Below are 14,915 nucleotides of genomic sequence, written 5' to 3' on the forward strand. Positions count from 1 at the left end.
GTATAATCACATGCCTGTGGTACAGTAAACCATGGAAACTGAGAGAAATAATTTATTACAGCTCAGTAGTGATCCAAAAATTGAGGACAAGTAAGTAAATAAACCCATTCACTCAAAGCTTATATAGGTAAGGGGCCCTTCATGCTTGCCCAAAATAATCTTGAAAGACTACTTACTGAACTGTTAAAAAAAATCTATAAAATTATGTAGTTTAACTGTAACAAACTTCTGTATCTTTGCCAGTTTACTACAAAATTTTCTTTAAATTTACAAATATTGACTGAAAAATACTAACTGCTGTGTTAACACTGATGCATATGGTGTCATTTTACACTCTCCTTAACAACTCCTGTTGTAAACATTTTTTCAAGCAGATATATGCATCTTACTGTTTTGCTTAGCTATTATTTGTGTAGCCTTGAAATATTTAGTGAATTACCACATAAATAAAACAGTGTAAGATGACTTATTGTCAATGTGATGACTTATTGAAGTTGTCAAGTAAATGGGAACAAATGAAGTGTTTTCGTTTCTTGGGTTGGCTTGGCCATCTGTTTCAAAGCTCCTGAACTTTCTTAGAGATTCAGCCAGTGCCGTTCTCACGGTGAATGTCTGTTAAGTGAATTATGAAAATCCGTGTGTGTGTGTGTGTGGATTTTTAACAATGTTCAGTGGCTTCTGGCTCCTATCATGCACAACTCTCCCCCTTGTCAGACTGTTTCCCTGCATCAGAGGACCTATTAAGTGATAATTTCCCAGACAGGCCTTTCAGTCTGCTCTTATCCCTCCCTCTGCCCACGGGGGCCATCGTAAAGTGTAATAGGATAATGGAGCCTTACTGATTGACAAATTCACCCTTTCCCTGAAGGGCTGGGGAGGTCTCTGACTGAACAACTGAGAGCCGCAGGGTTTGTGAAAGATGCCTTCTCATATTATACGGTGCTTTAAACTTCATCCCTTAATGTTCCCCAAAGCCGAGCTGTCAGCTTGGCAGTTGTTTTCATAATCCCGACAACCATGCTTATTTATTGAGTAACAATAGAAAGAATTTAAAACCAAAGTCGTGCTCTTCATTTTGCAACCCGTGGCCGCTATGTTTGATGTGTTAACATGAATGGATTATCTTCTTTTTTCCCCCTTCAGCAGCGACATTTGACTTATAAATCGGATTTGATACCTGGCCAAATTATTTATCTGTTTCCTATTCAGGCTGCCCCGGGGAAAAAAAGAATGAGTTTCTTACCAGCGTCTTGGATGCTCTGTCAACAGACATGGTGCACGCAGTCTCTGATCCATCTTCAGCAAGCAGGTGGGTAATCGGCTTTCTGGAAGGAGCCCTAATACACCCACAGGCAAAATGCAAGACAAGTGCTGGTTCAGTAAAACTAAAATATTTCCAAAGGGGGGTAAATATATAAACAGAGAGAACAAGAGAGACTGATAGAGAATCTAGTTAGATTTGAGGGTTCCTACGGGTCAAACTAGCCATAAGGTTAATTACTCTTTCCTTAACCCAGAATGTGGTTGGTCTACGCTATTTCACAATTAGCAGTGCTGTCATTTAGAATCCTTTGCTGATACTGATTTTTTTTTTTTTTTTAAAGAGGTTTCCTATGTGGTGTTTATAAACCTATTTGTGTTCAAGACCTGGATTTTAGTTTTAAAGCATTTACCTTGGCTAGTAGGGTGCAGCACTAAATTGAACTATTTTGCTAACCAGTTCTTAGTTTGACTATGCCAGCTTTGAAAATGTGGCAAAGATTTTGAGAAATACTACTGAACAATCTTTCCATAATGTGTGAGAGCTTTTCTATACTGTTTTTTGCATGGATATTTGCTTCTATGTAAGCTTGTGATTTTAATAACAAGTGAACAGGTAGTTGTATTGATCTGAATATGTCTATGTGCAAAGGGAACAAGACAGCATTGCAGACTGTTGGAAGAAAAACTATGAAAACCTTCCCTCTAGTTATAAAAAGATATCTGCAAAATCCTTTGAGAGTGTACATGGGTGGGATTTGTTATGTTAGTTCTTCCCTAAGGTATACAGAGTTAAAACAAATAGCAGCTCGCATTTAAAAATGGTAGTTCGAATGACTTGTGTTGTACATTCAAATAATTTTCACAATATGCAATAATAATACAGAACTGAGTTGCATAACAAGCAATAATCCTACAATAAATACAGAAAACTAATAGTTAAATCACTATACACTCATAAGTATTTTTTTTAACCATGTAACTAAAGTATGGTTGCACCATCTTCAATGCAATTTACACCCCCTATCTTATGCTCCAAAAGGTCAGGTACCTGACAAATCCAAGCAGAATGTGTTTGCTTCTAGGGCTCAGCAACTTGCCATTGCTTAGGTTTGGCAGGTGAAAAGATGCATTTTAAACTGGGTAGAAGAAGGGGTAAAAAAAAAGGTAAAGATATTTGCTCTGCATGGTGACAGGTATTTCTGATCCTGTTCATGTCTCGTAATGCTTTCATATTAACTGGAATAACTTTGAACTCCAGGATCTCAGAGCCGGACCCTAACCACACGTTGGAAGAGCGGGTGGTCTACTGGTACTTCAACCAGCTGGACAAGAACTCCAGTGGAGATATCGGCAAGAAAGAGATCAAGCCCTTCAAACGATTCCTGCGCAAGAAATCCAAACCCAAGAAATGTGTGAAGAAGTTTGTGGAGTACTGCGATGTGAACAACGACAAAGCGCTGTCGGTGCAGGAGCTCATGGGGTGCCTAGGAGTGACTAAAGAAGAAGGTACAAGCATTTTCATGTCTACTAACAAGAGAAGTGTTTCGAACAGGGACAAAATAAACTGGAGTTCAGCAGAGACACAAAATACAGTAACAATTGCATCGTTTAGGCAAAGCGCTGACTGTTACGATATACCATAAACAATTTACAAAAGACTTGTCAGAAAACACTGAAGATGTGCACCCTTACAGAACTACACAGTGCGAGTCTATACACCCTAACAGTCTTGTATGTTGAAACCCAGGTAAATGTTAGAACCTATTTTTTGGCTAAATTTTCTTTTCAATAACACCTCCCATAGTACTTCAATAGAGAACATTTCACAATCCATATACTAATGGAGTATAATATCGATAATCATTTTAAACAGAGGGGGGAGGGTATGCTAAATCACCTCATCACCTGACAATTACAATTCAAAATAACGAACATACACACACAGATGGGCAGATCAACTGTAGATGTACATTTGTTAATCATGTCTAACAGCTTGTGACAGTGACACATTATTAACAGTTAAAATGCAGAAAAAGAACAACTGATTTGTATTCAAATGAAACTTCATCTATTCATCCATTACTGTTTTATTTTTTGTTTCATTTTTGGTTGAACTGTTGAAGATTTTGTAACATTAGGCCAAACCCTGAAGGTCTTAACTCATGAGTTATCTGAAGAATGTTTTGAAGATATTTTATATTAATGAAACTGTGCCATCCATTCAAAACTTTTATTATTTAATTAAACCCGCTTTTTAAATGATCCCTGATTTTAGCTTTGTGAGTCTGGTTTAAGGCCAAACAACCATATGGGTTTTCTTAAATAAAAACTTGAATGCAGATAAATAAAGCTAAACCCAGGATATGAGAGTGTGCACGATGTCAAGGGCTTCTGTGGCTTACTGTGAATGGAAGACCCAATTGATTTTAACAAGCAAGTGGCAACAACCAGTGGGTAGAGTTCCATGAACACGTGTCAGATATACTGAGCTAGTGTTAATTACTGGAATCTACAATCTTAACAGCAGTGGTGAAGTCGAGTCGGAACGCGCCAGAATGCACTGAAACACTGGTCGTTTTTTCTATAGGCAGAACCTTGACTTAAGAATTAACTAAACAATCTTTACTGATTTTCTGAAGTGCTTTACAAATGAATATATTTATAATACATTCAGTTGATATTTGGTGGAAATAATTATTATCAATATCAATCCAACTAATATGGTAATAGTATAACATGTATTCTAATAAACCATGATGTCTTAAACAGACAGTTTGACAGTGGTTTCCAGGTACATATGAAGCAGCCAAGATACCTAATTATGGATACAAAATAATTCAGTCTGAAGAACATGTTTAATTTGGAGAGAGACGGCTTTCTTTGACAGTTCTCCATTCTATCAGAAGGAAATGGTGGTTGAAATTGTTTACATTTTTTAAATCCCTGGTTTTACACTTAATTGGAACTACACCTTTTTTGGTTGCTAAGGATTAGCTGGCAAATCAGGACAGATATTTAAGTACCAGGCAACAGAACAACCACAGGCTAATGACTAATTTCCACTGCCTTTCCCTAGGTATAGCCGAGCCGGCTAGTCTGGACGAGGTGTAGTTAAAGATGGTTGTCTGCGTTCCATTGTAATTTTGTCAGGTATACACGACCAAGGAAGTAGTAGTGAAGCAGTAAAAGGTCATACTGGACTGTGGGACTGATTGAATATATGCAAACAAGTGAAGATGGATGAAGCTGAACAATCATTTGTGGCTGATTTTATTTTCGGTCTTTAAAGAGCTGTCAGTCGTCTTCATCACACAGTAAGAGAATAGCGGTGGATTCGGGTTTGTTTTCAACACAGCCTTCTTTTAGAGCCGCCATTGTTCATAACAGTTAGTCTCTTTAGCACATGCCTGTCAATGACGTACTTCCGTACAGCACAGTTTGCCCGTGTTGTGTATGAGATACTAAACTGTACTGTCTGAGGGGTAGCTAAGGTGCTGTATAGCTGAGCATCAGTGGAAACACCCTCCAGCTACACCTCACCCAGACCATGCAGCTCAGCAGACCTGGGGAAAAGCAGTGGAAACGAGGCATAACAGATCAGTCCAATAAGGAAATGAAATCATTGTGCTGTATATTTAACAAGCATAAATAAATAAATAAGGGGACAGATTTAACTATGAAAAAAAACTACTACTACTCTCATATGAATCTGTAGGTAAATATCCCCCCCCCAAAAAAAAACAATAATTATGATTAATGAATGAATGAATATATATATATATATATATATATATATATATATATATATATATATATATATATATATATATATAAAACTATATGTAATAGTCCATATTCTATTGGAACCCATTTAATTTGGCTTTCATATCTTCTTCAATACAGAAAGAAACCCACAGACCTTCAAAATGGAACTTAGCCCACCAAATCACTAAAACAGGTACTTTAAAGGTTATTCATAGGAGTGTGTTTGCAATCATGCAACAGGGAATAAACTCAATTAATTATATGTGCCCTCTGTTACAACTCGATTAATTATATATGCCCTCTGTTAAAAGCCACCACATATTGAATTTATTTTGCTCCCTAGCTCTTTTTATTTTCCTAACCTATTTATTTTGGCGTGATGTAAATCAAAGTTTATGGCTGGGCCATAGCTGTACATTATAATGGCTGACGTTAATTTGTATTCAATCCAGGCCTTTGATTTAAGTGAAAATAATAAAGGGATCCGAGGCAGTGTTGTTACGCAAATGAAAGACATGTTTTTTAAAATCATTACATCTTAACAAAAAACATTAAGCACACATGTCTTTTAAGGACACCAGAGAAACACTCTAACAGTTATTTCGTAAATTAACAGTTGGATTTTTTAACTGGATATGAGATTGAAGGAAAAGAGACATACTTATCAAAACATTTTTCAGTATTTTCCTAAATGCCTGCAGAGGACAATCTGTAAGGGACATGTGGCCACTCCAACCAGAGTATTAACTGCAATCTAATTTTACATTGATATGTAAAGTCTTATAACACCACTGATTTACAGATTCATTGTTTAATTACATTTTGACTGCATGAAGCAGATATTGTCTTAACTAGACATTTGACTTTCTAAATGCATTCCAAAGGTATTCAGTAGAACTAAAAATAAATGTATAATTAAATCAGACAAACACAGACAGCACACTGCAGATGGGCCTATAAACTAACCGTGCAAATCAATGTTAAGGCTGGCTGTACTGCAGAGGGGCATGTGAAATTATACCAATTCTGATGACAAAGGACAAGACTGTTTCTGAGCACCGTTTTCACTCTATGAAGGGAACCTGCACTGATTTGCTTATGGTACTTCTGAAATCAATACTGTGAGTCCTATTCACAAAAGGAATGTTTTAATGAATGTTTTGTTAATTCATTCAACAATTCGGTATGCTAGATGTTAAGTGTAGAAGTTAACAGAATGTGTATAAAAAGCAGTCCTTTTATAACAGTCTTTAAAGTTTTTTTTTTTTAATAGGGTCCTATATTGGTATATAAATTAATTCACATCATCACACTTCAAGACTATTTTCTATGGTTTGATTCTTTCTATTCAGGGGTGTACAAAGGTTTTAAGTCTCTTTACTGTTTTCATTTAAATATGATTTGCATTCCTTTCTGTTTTTCAGCGCCTAAAAACACTGGGGAAAGCACTTCATCAAACAAACAGGTATGTACCAGTCTGCTTTTAATTAGCTTCATAATGATTTCACTGCACCCAACCCCACTTTCAGAAGAGTAAAGCTTTCTCAACCCACCCAGGTTTTGCTTTCATCTCTTGGAGAAAGGGTATAAGATGGTGTTCATTTTTAAGGAGAGGACAGAGTTTGGATGACTATGTCTAGCTGGTAATACCCATAGTCCAGACACTCCCATTTGTTGATAAACTGTAAATGGGTGAGCTCTGTGTTTGATGTTGTGAATATACTTCCTAAGGCAAACAGCATCTGCTGTGGCTTTAAAAAAAAAACCTTATTAACAACTCATTTTGTTACATAAATTACACTGAATTTTAACAAGCAGTGTGTTCACTATTAAATTAAATCCTACAAATGCCTTGTATTTTAAGCATGTGAATCATAAACAATCACTGAAATTACCTCAGCCAAATTCAAAAATGTAATTTTCTTCAGGAAACAAAACATTTACTAAATTGTATGCCTGAATAAAGGTATGCTTGAGCGCATTTTTTCTAATCAAAATCATTTTAATACCTCTATTCACTAGCCGATCTACACACCCGATATAATTGTTTTATTTGGCTTAATGTTTTCAACAGCTTCCTATTTTCTTACTTGGGTCTATTGTTGCATAAACAGGAAATTAGATCATGATTTTAAAATAACAATAAGACCAAACACCGAAGGAATTACATGGGATTAAATACTAAACTGGTTTGTAATACCTAACACTTTCCAATGGAGTGTTTTGTTGCTATTATAAGCTAATGAACAGGTCATATGTATGGATAGATGTATATATTTATTTATCATATTCTATTATATTAGTATAGTAGTAAGAACTTTTCTGAGGTAAAATTGGAAAAAAATATTTATTTTTGAACAATAATGAATGAATACCTCCTATTGTTACTCAATGAAGAAAGCCAAAAGGAAACATGTCAACATCACTCTTTTTGGCAATTCATTAGCTATTATCTGATTTACTGCAGCTTTCTTTTCTGACACCTTGATTGATCAGATCTGGGATCAAATACATTAGTCTCTCTGGATGTGGTAGTGGATTGTGATCAATAGTGTAACAGGGTTTGAGCAAGAGTTTGGATGAAACTGCAACTTTGGGTTTAAGGGTAAACACTCCTGAATGTAAAAATCATTGTGTATTCAAATAAATAGTACCCTTAACGTAATACCATTCAAGTTACTATTTGACAGGATTTGTATAAATAGATTTTTTCAATTAGATAACAGAGTTAAAGCTTGATATATTTAAACCCCCTGTTTTTCTTAATTTCAGCATGCCTCAAAGAAGCAAGGCTGAAATGATGAACTACTTGTGGCAACTCTTTCGTTTCTGGGAGATTTCCTCACCAAATGGCAATAAAAACCATAGTATTTGCACTTTGTACTTTAAATGTAAATTCACTTTGTAGAAACAAGATATTTAAACAGACTTTTGATTCTGTGAAAGACGTAGGTAAGTTGTTGTCGTTTTTTAAAGAATATTATCACATACAATGTATGTGTCCTTCTTTGTCTAAAAGCTATACTTTTCTGAATTGTACAAGGTTTCATTTAATGTAAGTTTATTTTTGTTTTATGGTTTGTTAAAAATTGCTTGCAAAAACACTGACGCTCGACACCGGATTTTAACCATTTCAGAAGCAATAACTTAGCATCATGAGAATGATCTGCTTTTGCTGTGGTGACTCATAGTGTTTTTAAAGTGTGAATAAAATCTGTGAAACATTGCAAACACAATGTTGATATTAAAAAAAAAAAAGAGAAATGGATTCAAAATGTTGGCTGTGTGTAATTCTTTAAGGGGTTAAAAAAAAATGTGAGCCTGCTGCACTGCCTATTCAAAGAATCGTTTTCTATTCCTTACCTGAATATGAAAACTTTGAGCCTGCTGCACTGGCTATTCAAAGAATTGTTTTCTATTCCTTACCTGAATATGAAAACTTTGAGCCTGCTGCACTGGCTATTCAAAGACTTGCTTTCTATTCATCAGCTGAATATGTTTTATAAGGGCCTTTTATTTATAAGCTTGGCTTTTATTTCCTCTCACAGTGGGATTAGTCACGCACAAACACAGAGCGAATGGTATGCATCATCCTGTCAATGTGTATTGTGCCAAGCCCCAGAGCATGTTTCTGCAGTCAGGTAAAAGCAGTTACAGACAGTTTTGTTCAGTATTGTAAATCTAATTACTGAGAAGGCTGAGGAAGGCTAAACAGAGTTGTCTGTCTGTCTCTTGCTTACACCTGGCAGAGGCTACTCCCTCCCCCAGGACATGCTTAGGGTCCGACAGCATGCTAAAGCTGGGTCACTTTCATGGACTGGGAGCAGTTGCTTAAAGAAGGAGCTGTTTCTTCTGTCAGTGCGTGAAGCCCCTGCCCCGGGCTGCTTCCCTTAACTCGAGGAGCCGTTTGTACAGGTTTTAAGACATTCTCAGTCATTCCTGTCCAGTGTGCCTTTAGGACAAAAAAGCAAAAAGGAATAAGCAGATGTGAGCACCGGGGATGAGAATGCACAGGCAAGGGGATGTCTGAGCACACAACTGAGGATGATCAATGCAATCGAACGCCGCTTTTTTTCTGTATATAAAACAGTGGTTCAAAGGGGTGCTGGAGTGGCTAGGTTTCACTTTGTTGTGTTTATACTGGCCCATTACCAGATGAGGTTTTTTTATGTTGTCATCTTTACGTGCATTCATAAAACACAGCACAGGTGCTAACAATGTGTGTGTTTTTAAGCTACTGTGCTAAGCATGTTTTAAAGACTTGAGAAAGTTGCTTATAATTTGACGGACGGCTAAAACATGAATACAGACCAAGGTGGTTTAGCCTTTTAATTCCAGAAAGTGAAACAAGGCCCGCAATCTCACAGCCCAATAACTTTGCTAGTGGACATATTCACTGAGACAAACATCCATCGCTGCTAAGTCTGAAAATGCTAGTACTTATGATTAAATGAATCTTTTGACATATTTTTTATGCTATATATCAGGGGTCGGCAACTTTTCATAAGTAGTGTGCCAGTAAACTATTTTTCAACTATTTTTAAGGGCCTGCGTGCCATTGATCATTTTTACATTACCATCACATCACAATGCCAACATTTTCTGATAGATTAAATAAAGATATAGTAAAGATAACACGCACATCTTACTGATTTAGTGTAATCCCTGCCCCTGCTTTCCTTTGCTGAGCTGCCCAATCTCTGGTTCATATTTGGAGAGTTTGAGTTGCACACAGGCCTGCGAGTGATCCGTTGTCAGCCGGCTGCGAGAGGGACTGAGGATTGACATGTGTGAAAATATCTGTTCACAGAGATATGTGGATCCAAATGCTGAAAGCAGTGCAAACGTAACTTTCTTCAGACAGTCAAATTTTACTGGCAGGGATGTCCAGCAGGTCAGAATGGAGGTCCCGTTACCTTCCTCAGATTCAAGCGACTTCCGCAGTTCTAGGAATTTAGATGCCCATAAATCAGAACTCTTTAACTCGATCAGCTGCATTTCAAACTCCTCCACTTCCAACCACTGAAACACAGACATATCCATGTTGCTCTCCTCAAAGTTGTCAGGTTTAATTAAAAAAGAAAACGTGGGGCCGAATCTCTGGAAATCTTGAAATCTGACGGCGAACTCTGACTCAAGCTCTCGCATGTACATTTGGATGTCAGCAGCATTAACAGTGCAATGTGCGGAAAGCTCCTTTAAGTGTCTCGAAGTAGCGGAAAGTTGAAGTTTGAATGTCCCGAGAATAGACTGCAAGTTTCGCGACAAACCCCTTCCAAGTTTCAAAAACATCCATGACTGTTTGCCCCGCGCCCTGCAGGCGGATATTGAGCTCGTTAAGGTGCGCTGTAATGTAGGTCAGAAACATGAGTTTCACCAGCCAACTGATGTCCTCGAGTTTGGGGTATTGTTGGACCTTTTCCATTAGAAAGGTCTTGATCGCATCAATACAGTTCACAAACCGCTCTAAAACCTTCCCACAACTTAGCCATCTCACATTGCTGTGAAGGGGAATGTCCTTGTATGCACTGTCCATCTCCTCAAGCAGGGATTGAAACTGTCTGTGTGTCAATGCGGAGCGAGCAACCAGGAAATTGACAATTTTCACCACGGTAGCCATCACATTATTAAGATCGGAGTTAGAAATCTTTGCACAGAAATTTTCCTGGTGAATGATACAGTGAAATTTAACGGTGGGGTGGCCAATTTGATCTTCGATTAGCTTTACGAACCCCTGTTTTCCCACCATAGCAGGAGCTCCATCAGTTGTGATAGCGAATATTTTTCAGATGTCGACCCCTCGATCTTCAAAATGTTTTCCAAATGTTTTAGCAATGTCCTCTCCCTTAGTTGTTCCGTGCATGGATTTTAAGCAGCATAACTCCTCACGTATCTCCGCAGTCACAGTATCTCGCAACAATTGCCAAACGTGGAATGTCATTAATGTCCACACTTCCATCAAGTGCAATGCTGAACACCACAGCGTCTTTTAATGCAACCGTCTACTGCTCGTTTATGTTGTCAGCCATTTCAGTAACACGCCGTTCAACAGTTCTAGTAGAAACAGGCAAGTCCCTTATCCTTTAAACGATTGTGTCTTTGTTCGGCAGACCATCAAACAAAACCTCCGAACTGCTAAGGAAAGCCTCTTTGATGTACTCTCCGTCAGTAAATGGTTTTCCATGTTTAGCAATGCACTGTGCAATTCTGTAACTTCCCTCTGGGGCTAGATCTTTGCCAACGCTTAAGTTTTTAAAAAGATTGCTTTGTTTCTCATACCTAGACAGTGCCCTTTTGATCGAATCAGTCTTGTCCGCTTCATCATTGAAGTTTTTCTCATGCTTTGTCTCAAAATATCGCCGTACACTTGATGTTCTGCAAACAACACTTTCACAGCATATAGCACACACCGCACGGTCCTTTTGTTGAATAAATCCAAATTCCTCTCTCCAAGACGGCTGAAATGAGCGGACGTCTAACTTAACTTTTTTAGAAGCATCCATTTATTTCACTTAGCTAGCTAAACAAAATAAAAATAATTAGCCTACTACTGGAAACGATCCACATTGCTAGCATGCACAATTAGTGTCCTGTGCGCTGTGTTAACCTTTTCCGGTCCATTGTCGGACTGGGTCCGACATTGCAATTATTCCTCACAGGTCCTTTGTCGGACTGGGTCCGACATCATTATAGCAACGCAAAAAACTGGTTTCTAGTCGTTTTTTCTCCGGAAAAAGCCGAGAAAACCATTCAATTGCCGAGTGGGAGCGTCAAGAGCCGAGACAAGTCGAAAAAAAAAAAAAAGGCGTATCTCATGAATAGTCATACATGGTATCTGGTATCAGATAACGGGGCGGGTCGTAAGTAAACAAGTTGGCTGACTAAATCAGCGCACAGAAAACACGGACAAACAAAAGCAAATTATGGGGCAGTGATTTGAATGTGGTTGTGGGTTGAGGCAATACTGGATTTTGTACTAAATTCCTTATTTCTGTAACTTTCCGTAACTTTCCATGACAAGAACACCCAATTATTTGGTATTAAAGCAAAGTTAAAGGCATGGAAAGGGTATTTTGCACCTTCTCCAATGTGTCATTTAACATTATATATATATATATCAGACTTGTAGTCAAGTCCTCAAACCTGGAGTCTGAGTCCGTGTGTGAGTCCCAAGTGTCAAGTCCGAGTCCGAGTCCGAGTCCGAGTCTGAGTCACTATCATTCGAGTCCGAGTCAGAGTCATCAGAGTCTGAGTCCGAGTCCGAGTCTGAGTCACTATCATTCGAGTCCGAGTCAGAGTCATCAGAGTCTGAGTCCGAGTCCGAGTCTGAGTCACTATCATTCGAGTCTGAGTCCGAGTCATCAGGGTCAGAGTCCGAGTCAGAGTCTGAGTCACTATCATTCGAGTCCGAGTCTGAGTCAACAGGGTCCGAGTCCAAGTCTGAGTCACTATCATTCGAGTCCGAGTCCGAGTCTGAGTCAACAGGGTCCGAGTCCAAGTCTGAGTCACTATCATTCGAGTCCGAGTCAGAGTCATCAGGGTCAGAGTCCGAGTCAGAGTCTGAGTCACTATCATTCGAGTCCGAGTCCAAGTCATCAGGGTCAGAGTCCAAGTCTGAGTCACTATCATTCGAGTCCGAGTCCGAGTCCAAGTCATCAGAGTCTGAGTCCGAGTCCGAGTCTGAGTCACTGTCATTCGAGTCTGAGTCCAAGTCATCAGGGTCAGAGTCCGAGTCAGAGTCTGAGTCACTATCATTCGAGTCCGAGTCTGAGTCAACAGGGTCCGAGTCCAAGTCTGAGTCACTATCATTCGAGTCCGAGTCCGAGTCCAAGTCATCAGAGTCTGAGTCCGAGTCCGAGTCTGAGTCACTATCATTCGAGTCCGAGTCAGAGTCATCAGAGTCTGAGTCCGAGTCCGAGTCTGAGTCACTATCATTCGAGTCTGAGTCCGAGTCATCAGGGTCAGAGTCCGAGTCAGAGTCTGAGTCACTATCATTCGAGTCCGAGTCTGAGTCAACAGGGTCCGAGTCCAAGTCTGAGTCACTATCATTCGAGTCCGAGTCCGAGTCCAAGTCATCAGGGTCAGAGTCCGAGTCCAAGTCTGAGTCACTATCATTCGAATCTGAGTCCGAGTCATCAGGGTCAGAGTCCGAGTCAGAGTCTGAGTCACTATCATTCGAGTCCGAGTCCGAGTCATCAGAGTCATCAGAGTCTGAGTCCAAGTCCGAGTCTGAGTCACTGTCATTCGAGTCTGAGTCCAAGTCATCAGGGTCAGAGTCCGAGTCAGAGTCTGAGTCACTATCATTCGAGTCCGAGTCTGAGTCAACAGGGTCCGAGTCCAAGTCTGAGTCACTACCATTCGAGTCCGAGTCCGAGTCATCAGAGTCATCAGAGTCTGAGTCCGAGTCCGAGTCTGAGTCACTGTCATTCGAGTCTGAGTCCAAGTCATCAGGGTCAGAGTCCGAGTCAGAGCCTGAGTCACCATCATTCGAGTCCTAGTCTGAGTCAACAGGGTCCGAGTCCAAGTCTGAGTCACTACCATTCGAGTCCGAGTCCGAGTCTGAGTCAACAGGGTCCGAGTCCAAGTCTGAGTCACTATCATTCGAGTCCGAGTCAGAGTCATCAGAGTCATCAGAGTCTGAGTCCGAGTCCGAGTCTAAGTCACTGTCATTCGAGTCTGAGTCCAAGTCATCAGGGTCAGAGTCCGAGTCAGAGCCTGAGTCACCATCATTCGAGTCCGAGTCTGAGTCAACAGGGTCCGAGTCCAAGTCTGAGTCACTATCATTCGAGTCCGAGTCCGAGTCTGAGTCAACAGGGTCCGAGTCCAAGTCTGAGTCACTATCATTCGAGTCCGAGTCAGAGTCATCAGAGTCATCAGAGTCTGAGTCCGAGTCCGAGTCTAAGTCACTGTCATTCGAGTCTGAGTCCAAGTCATCAGGGTCAGAGTCCGAGTCAGAGTCTGAGTCACTATCATTCGAGTCAGAGTCTGAGTCAACAGGGTCCGAGTCCAAGTCTGAGTCACTATCATTCGAGTCCGAGTCCGAGTCCAAGTCATCAGGGTCAGAGTCCGAGTCCGAGTCTGAGTCACTGTCATTCGAGTCTGAGTCCAAGTCATCAGGGTCAGAGTCCGAGTCAGAGTCTGAGTCACTATCATTCGAGTCAGAGTCTGAGTCAACAGGGTCCGAGTCCAAGTCTGAGTCACTATCATTCGAGTCCGAGTCCGAGTCCAAGTCATCAGGGTCAGAGTCCGAGTCCGAGTCCGAGTCATCAGGGTCCGAGTCCGAGTCATCAGGGTCCGAGTCCGAGTCCAAGTCTGAGTCACTATCATTCGAGTCCGAGTCCGAGTCCAAGTCATCAGGGTCAGAGTCCGAGTCCGAGTCCGAGTCCGAGTCCAAGTCATCAGGGTCAGAGTCCGAGTCCAAGTCTGAGTCACTATCATTCGAGTCCGAGTCTGAGTCAACAGGGTCCGAGTCCGAGTCAGAGCCTGAGTCACTATCATTCGAGTCCGAGTCCGAGTCAACAGGGTCCGAGTCCAAGTCTGAGTCACTATCATTCGAGTCCGAGTCCGAGTCATCAGGGTCCGAGTCCGAGTCAGAGCCTGAGTCACTATCATTTGAGTCCGAGTCTGAGTCAACAGGGTCCGAGTCCGAGTCAGAGCCTGAGTCACTATCATTCGAGTCCGAGTCTGAGTCAACAGGGTCCGAGTCCAAGTCTGAGTCACTATCATTCGAGTCCGAGTCCGAGTCTGAGTCAACAGGGTCCGAGTCCAAGTCTGAGTCACTATCATTCGAGTCCGAGTCCGAGTCTGAGTCAACAGGGTCCGAGTCAGAGCCTGAGTCACTATCATTCGAGTCCGAATCCGAGTCAACAGGGTCCGAGTCCGAGTCA

At 40.4% G+C, this 14,915-nt stretch overlaps 1 protein-coding gene across 4 annotated transcripts in view; it reads left to right on the forward strand.

The window, feature by feature from the left end:
• The window catches only part of LOC117411476 (SPARC-related modular calcium-binding protein 2-like), a 64,050-nt gene extending 55,760 nt beyond the window's left edge, over window positions 1-8,290 (forward strand). For 3 of the 4 annotated variants that reach the window (XM_034019058.3, XM_034019061.3, XM_034019060.3), the window contains 4 exons: window positions 1,210-1,309; window positions 2,522-2,769; window positions 6,453-6,493; window positions 7,801-8,290. In XM_034019058.3, coding sequence (XP_033874949.1) covers window positions 1,210-1,309; window positions 2,522-2,769; window positions 6,453-6,493; window positions 7,801-7,824 — 413 coding nt within the window. In that variant the 3' untranslated portion in view covers window positions 7,825-8,290. Of the gene's footprint in view, window positions 1-1,209; window positions 1,310-2,521; window positions 2,770-5,166; window positions 5,222-6,452; window positions 6,494-7,800 lie in introns of all 4 variants that reach the window. The other variant, XM_034019059.3, reaches the window with a different exon arrangement.
• The last annotated feature ends 6,625 nt before the right edge of the window (window positions 8,291-14,915 follow it).

This window comes from Acipenser ruthenus, chromosome 6 (genome assembly GCF_902713425.1).
Source record: "Acipenser ruthenus chromosome 6, fAciRut3.2 maternal haplotype, whole genome shotgun sequence".
Taxonomy (NCBI): domain Eukaryota; kingdom Metazoa; phylum Chordata; class Actinopteri; order Acipenseriformes; family Acipenseridae; genus Acipenser; species Acipenser ruthenus.